The sequence below is a fragment of the Centruroides sculpturatus genome, unplaced genomic scaffold, assembly GCF_000671375.1.
Source record: "Centruroides sculpturatus isolate CEXI.00-Female unplaced genomic scaffold, Cexi_2.0 scaffold490, whole genome shotgun sequence".
Classification (NCBI taxonomy): Eukaryota; Metazoa; Arthropoda; class Arachnida; order Scorpiones; family Buthidae; genus Centruroides; species Centruroides sculpturatus.
Genome location: NW_019384667.1, coordinates 235,272 through 242,802, shown reverse-complemented (window position 1 = coordinate 242,802; position 7,531 = coordinate 235,272). Strand labels below are relative to the sequence as shown.

Here is a 7,531-nt window from a genome sequence, read left to right as displayed (position 1 = left end):
ATAATTATAAAATAAATACAATTTTTCTGATATTAAAATCCAGCTTGACAGACTCCTCTAAGGTTGATGCATAGTATACTTTTTATGACGAATGCTAATTATTGTAAACAGTAACATATGACAACTACTATAGAAATATAATCCAAACAATGCAAAATAATATATTTTTTAAAATTTATTAATTAAAAATTCAAAAGTAGAAACTTTCCTGCAACACATGTGCTTTGCTGGTTTGCAACCTTGCAGGAAAATATGATAAATAACCACTTGATTTATATATATATCATTATAATTAGAATTCATTACATTTTATTGGATTTTTCAAAACTTATTTCTAGAGTTTATGTTCTTTGATTGTTATTCTTAAAAGCTGAAGAAAGTGATGCAAGTGTAGAAAATATTTTCTTATAAAAACAACTTCATTGATTGCAGGTAAGAATATAAATTTGCTGTTTAATTAGGTAGAAAAGTGTTAATATCACTTTCTCAAATTAAGCAAATTTGAAAATTTTATTTTTTTATTTGAATAAAATAAAATAAAATAAAATAAAAGTAAAAATTCAAACGTTCCTTTCACGATAAAGTATCTTTTTTGACTCTTACACCTCAAAATTTGACGAGAATATATTCTAGAATAGATTTGGTGGGACATCTCGTATGTTTATATTAAGACAGATTTATAATTTCATATAAATTATTATTATTATCAGCAATAATTTTATGAAGTAAGATATCTTCCGAGCAAGAGTAATCAAACAGGATAGATCAAGTAATAAGTTAGTGCATAAATCTGCTTAATAAAATTTACTGTTGTTGATATTCTTCTTATTCTACTGCATCGAATTTTTGGAAAACAAGTCATTTCTTTTTTAAAGATCAAGAAAAATACCGTTAACTTTTACCGTCGAAATTCGGTATAAAATTATTAAATTAATTTAAAATTACAAATTACTAATTGAAATTTTAGAAATTAACTGAATCGTAAATCCATTCTAAATTAAATAATAAAATATTAAGATTAAGAATTTTTCATTTTATATTTTAAAACAGAAAGATATTTAATTATTATAATGCATTTTAATGGAAAATAATTTTATTATAACGTATTAATATCTTTACAACAATTAGTTTTCTTAAATGTAATTTAATAATTAATAATAATTATCTATGAATTTTAATTTAATATTTTACAATGCTACTATGTAATTTTATTCGTAAATAAAATCTAAAATTCATATGTTAATTTATAATATATTTTCAAGCAATTAAAATTTGTTTTGGAACTTTTTAGAAATTAATATCTCAAAATTTATAATGCGCGCTAAACGACAGCCAAACTTACACTTTGCTTTAATTAGCACCAAAACAATTACATAATTATTTATTCAAACTTTTCTTACTCTCTATCTATAGCAAGTTTTATTCTGTACATTAAATTCAGTTAACGTCCCTTTCGAGAGAATAAATAACAAAATAATCATTTATTTTTAAGAAAATTAGATAAAATTATTGCGCAAATAATTTTTTAAAATAATAATATAAATTCTTACATAAAAAGTATAAGTGTAAAATAATAATAATAATAAAAGCTATTTATTTTCCGATACGTTGGTTAAAAATATGTAGTTCCCGAAACTTTTATCAACAGCATATTTTAAAATAGTAAATATAAAACGCTTATAACGTGTATAAAAATTGACTTCCAAACTAATAAATTATTAAAACTTAATAATAAATTAATATAAAAACTCTGACAAAATATACAAATAAATAAGGTAAAAAAAAAAGTTTTTTTTTTTTAAAACAAATACAAATTTAATAATTACTTTTATATTAAGAATAAAAAGTTTCGTCCAATTTAAAAAAAAAAAAAAAAGAAGGCTCAGACAATTGGATAAATGAAGCATTCTTCACCTTGAAGTAATCTATTAATACTCATCAAACTGCTTAGAGGCCCCATACGAGAGATAGAGAGGCCCAGTGCAATTGTCTTTCCGTCTCAAAAGACATCTATTCTAAACTCGAAAAATTTTATAATTGTCCTTAAAACATAATTAAAAAAAAAAAAGAAAAAACTTATTTTAATGCAAAATTAATTTTTAAAAAATTAATCAAAATAAAAATAAATTGGAATTAATTATCGGCAAGTTAATTTTTAATAAATAAATATAATTTTTAATTAAATTCGTAGAAAACCGGAAAAAATTTATTTATAACTATTTTTTTTTTTCTAAAAACTGTTTAAATTTATATTTTTACCCTAAATTATTTCATAATGACAACATTATTATTACTTTTTTTTTATAATAAAAAAACAAAATAATTCGAAAAAGAAAACCCAAGAAGAAATTTAATTTATCGAATAAATTTTAAATTCAAAACTTTTGCTTTATTTAATATAGTAAAGAAAAATTTTCTCTAGGTTATTTTTATGATAAAAACAAACATAATAAAAAAAAATTTTTAACAAGATCCGAGTTTAAAAATTTCGCAACAGATTATGTAAGTCATTTTTAATAATAATAATAATAATAATAAAATTTTAAATGATAATTAATAAAAATTAATTTATTTCCAGTTATAATTTTAAGGTGATGAGGAGGAGGAGGAGGGGTTCTCCTCCTCCTCCTCCTCCTCATCCCTTGAGATAAATACCAAAACAACAACAAAAAAATTTAAACAAGATGCAAGTTTAAAAATTTGAGAAAAGATTAAATAAGTTATTTTTTAATAATAATTAACAAAAATGATTTATTTCCAGTTATAATTTTAATAGGAAGAAGAGTAGGCAAACCCCACTCACCCTTAAAGTAAATACCAAAACAAAAATCTAAAAATAGTAACAATGATAGTAAAAAGGCGAAAATGAATAAGATGAAGAAGAAGAAGAAGAAAAAAATTAACATTCACGAATAGGATTAGGAATAAATTCCTTTTCACAACTACATCATGACATTTGGTATATCGGATCGATAACGTTAATTTTCAAATAGGGAAAACGCGTAGGAGAAAAATTGATGCCGGGAGAGAGAAAAAGTTGACATGGGAAGAGGAGGAGGAGGAGGGTAAAAGTCGATAAGGCCGAAAACGATCAAAAACTTTCGATCAGAGTTTAGGAAAAGTTTTGCAACGGGCCGGGGGTATAGAGGACGATTGGAAGTAAAGGCACTCGAAAACTCCTCCATTAAATTGTCAAGTACTAGAGAGATATCGACCGTCATTACGGCCGTAACTATAACAAAAATCAACATACCTGATAAATGTACTGTCTGCCGTCGGTAGACGTCCCGATAACGAACGAACTCTTGGATAACATCCTCTGTCCATCCCTTCCTTTCCTTCCTATCTGTAGCATCAGATCGTACCATACTTTGTGTAGTAGACCCCTGGGAGTGTGGATGGCGTGAACAAAGTAATGTCTGAGTTTGTGTCGATCATCTGTGTCGACGTCGACCCTTTGACAGCCGCTCTGACCCCTGTTCTGAGTTTCCAAGTCCTTCAGGACGTTCCTGAATATCTGGTTGGCTTCGTCGAAGGCCGTTCCACGCACGATATCGATCTTACGGGATAGTTGGGGCAAACGATAATAGAATCGACTGAGTGCGTACCTAATGGCAATCAGGGAATTAACACTGAAACGTTGCCCGTCCTTGGTGCGGACGTCTGCATAGAATCCTTTTAACAACTTGGCTATGTCTTTGTCATTCAGACAGTCGATCCTGTCCACGCCGCGACGGAAACAATAATCACGGAACAGTTTGACGCCATAGTTCGTGGCCTGCCGGGTCTTCGCATTCTCCGTCGGTTGAGTAGAAAGTTGATAACTCGACGTCCTGTTACGTTCTTCGATTCTTTCCGCCATATTCTTCTTCCGGAAGGGACGTCCAAACAACGCGTCTGCGCACTAGGGTGTCCGGCTCGCGTGAGATTTCGGGGGGAGCGAAAAAATAACCTTTTTTATGGTTATTATTATTATTTTTATTTTTTTCCCTTTAATTTTGTTTTGATTTGTTTTATTTACTTTCTTTAATTTTTTTTACGAGATTCGCAGATTTTTTCCTTTATTTTTCTTTAAAGAACTTTCGCCCTTCTTATTTTTTTCCCCTACTCCTTTCGTAATTTTTCAAACTTTATATAAAATGAAATTCCCTCGCTGGGGATAAAAATTCGTTAATTTATATCACTTTTTTTCCCCTACATTTAACCGCAAATAAAAAATTATGTTTAACTCTGTTTTAAAATAAAATTATATAAAAATTTTTTTAAAATAAATTAAATTACTATTTATTATTATTAATTTTTTTTCCTGTAAATCCAGGGGGCGATGTTTATTTTTATGTAATTTGGCAACAATGCTTATAAATGTGGTTGCTTTGCTTATCTTATATAAATAGCCGCTCCTTGCTTATAGTTAGATATAAATTCCTAGACAAGTAACATAGACTAAACTTGGCATAATTATAGCTGACATATACGCGCTTACACATAAATATCCAGATTTTCTATTTTAAGAGGATTGAGCGATCCCCAAATCCTCAAAAAAAAAAAAAAAAATAGAAAAGAAAAATAAAACTTTATATAAAGTTTAAAAAAAATCGATTTTAAAGTTTTATAAAAGATTTTTCTCGGTAGTTTTATGCATAAAAGTTATTTTTAACGGAAAAAAAATATGTTTATTAATATAAATCTTCGCTGTTGTAATATTAAAATGCACGGAAGATTTTTATTTTCGTATTGAAATAATTAGAAAAATATCCCTTAATGTGTATTCCCCATAGGGAAATTTATCTTCAATATTTGAAATTTTAATCAAGTTTCAGCCTTTATGACAAAAATAACTCGTTATAATTTTTTTTCTTTTTTTTTCCGACCCCTCTTCTTAGTTTTAGGAACGAGGTTTTAACTACTGATATATGCAAAAATATTCTAAATGTTCTCTATTACGTGGACAGTTTTGATATTTAGATTGCATCCCGTGTATTTATTAAATACGTTGTTTATTTAACGATTGCCGCAATCAGCCATGCATTAACTTAGAAATCTAAATAAAGCGTTATTCTATCGTTAAATGTGAAATTAACTTCGTTTAATGTCACATTTAACGACAAAGGTGACTCATTGGTTGGACTAAAGCATAATCTACTAAATGATGTACTTAATTAAAAAAATATGCTATTGATCGCTAGGTAGATTCTCTCTTCAAGATGGCTTCCCATTTATTTTTCCCAGATATTAAAATATATCAATAGGGAAATATCCCCAGAGGCGAATACCCGTTAGGAAAATTCCCTATATGACAAGTGAATAACCGCACCTATTTTATTACAACGATAGAAGTGTAATTATTATTTCCCGGACGGTTAAAGTATAGCAACAGGAAAATATCCCAAGAAAAGTGTATTATATAAATATATACGGAAGAGAATAATAATAATAATAATAAAGTAATTAATTAAAATCAACGATTTTTTTTGTCGTCACCGTAATATGAAAATTACGTAAAGAACTTTTATTATATAAATAAATAACTTCGTTTATACTACATTAATATTCGGTAAAGTAAAATAAAAACTCATGAATTTATAATAAATAGAATAATCATAAATGAATATAATAATAATAATAATAATAAAAACATATATATACTGAAGTTTATATAATTTGCATAAGCAGGGAAATATCCCGGAACGGTAAATCCCCTCTCGGGAGAATTTTTGTAAATAAACATCGACATACTTTTCAAATTATTATTTTTTACATTTAAATAACTAAAAAAAACTATATTTATACACTTAAAAGATAAGCGAATAACCAAAAAAAAAACAAACACGCAGCTAATTATTTTAAAATCCGTTTGAAGTATATCCATAGCCAAAAAATCGATCTATAGTTTTAAATAAATAAATTTTCCTCCTCCTCCTCCTTCTTCTTCTTCGTTCTCTTAAATATTTAATTATTTTAAACATCAATTAAGTGTTTCATATATATACAAAAGTCGCTTTATTCCATCACTTTATAAACGTAAAGAGGGCTCCGAACTAGGAATACTGTATGTAATTTAATACCAGAATGATTCACCGTTCTGCTCCCATAACTTGACTTTATTTCGTATCATAATAAATGGTGCTGCATTTAATGACTGCGGAAACGTCTGGAAATTTCTAGATTTCGTCTAGCATTTTCGTAAATATTCACAAATACACATTTCCTCCCTTAACTTATACTTAAAAAAAAATCCTCATCTATGCAAGATTTTGCTTCGGGTAAAAAAAAAAGAAAAATATATCTTTTAGGGAAATATTCCTAAATTAAGTAGGTAAAAATCCCTTAAAAACGAAATATAAATTAATTAGTATAATTAGAGAAAAACGGGATAATTCCCTAAACGTTTGGGAAGTTTTGGGGAATTTATGGGGGAAAAAACCGACGCAACGTAGGGAGAAACTAAAATTACCGACTGACATTTTAAAAATTTAAAATAATTGATCGAATTTTGATTATATTCAGAGTCGTAGCCTGCACGGCCGCAATGGAGGCAGGCAGTGCTGCTAACGTCGACAAATCAGAATTAAAAGCTTATGTTATCGATTCGCCTATATTACTATTTTTCTCCTACCTTACATTATTCAAATTTTCGCTTGTATATTAAAATCGAAAATATTTTAAATTCTCCTAATACTTGGATATTTTCTTTCATATTTTCTCGTATATAAAAATAATATACATAAATACATATTATTTTATTAATTAAAAAAAATAAAATAAAATAAAATAAAAATAATACACACAAACGGACGCTTACTTCTGGCATGCTGCCAACTTAACAGATTACAATTTACATATAAACAAACCTTTTCTGAATTTTAAGTGTGTTTATCATCGGAGGATATTTAAGATTAAAAAATAAAATAATAAAATAAAAGCAGAGAGAAACTTTTAAATATATTTTTTTTTTTTTCGGGATATTAAAATAGTTTATCGCTCCGTGTATATACACACTATTTACTTTATATATAAACCCCGTGTTCTCTCTTAAATGTTTAAATAAGGGAGACGTCCACCATCGAGGGGTGAATTTTAGGTGAACTTGAGTTTGGCCTTGGCTTTACGGGGGCATTAACCACCTGGCTGATGCATTTTAACCTCATAGCATTCCCCCTCTCTCTCTTTCTCTTCTGTTATACGTCACACTTAAGGATATTATTATAGTAACACAGTGATGTGTTGCCCGATATGATCATGTTCAAGGGGGGAGAAGAGTGTGCAGCCTCTGGATATATGCATTTATTATCTTGCACATTGATTTTGTGCAGTCTAAAACTCGACTTGTCAACTTCGTTATTGTAGCTAAGATTTATATTTTAAGTAGAAGGGAACATAAAAAAAATCAATACTTCTCTCCCGCAGTGTAGTTGTACAAGTTATATTAATGAATCATAAAAAAATACTCTATAGAGATGAAGAATATCTTGCAATCTTTCTTCAAAAACTGACTAAAGTGTGTATATATATATATATATATATATATATA

General features: G+C 27.8%; 1 protein-coding gene across 1 annotated transcript in view; it reads right to left on the bottom strand.

The window, feature by feature from the left end:
* Positions 1 to 4,013, bottom strand: part of LOC111626669 — a 57,412-nt gene extending 53,399 nt beyond the window's left edge. Inside the window, exon 1 of the mRNA XM_023370134.1 lies at positions 3,254 to 4,013. Coding sequence (XP_023225902.1) covers positions 3,254 to 3,862 — 609 coding nt within the window. The 5' untranslated portion in view covers positions 3,863 to 4,013. The remainder of the gene's footprint in view (positions 1 to 3,253) is intronic.
* Between the last annotated feature and the right edge of the window lie 3,518 nt (positions 4,014 to 7,531).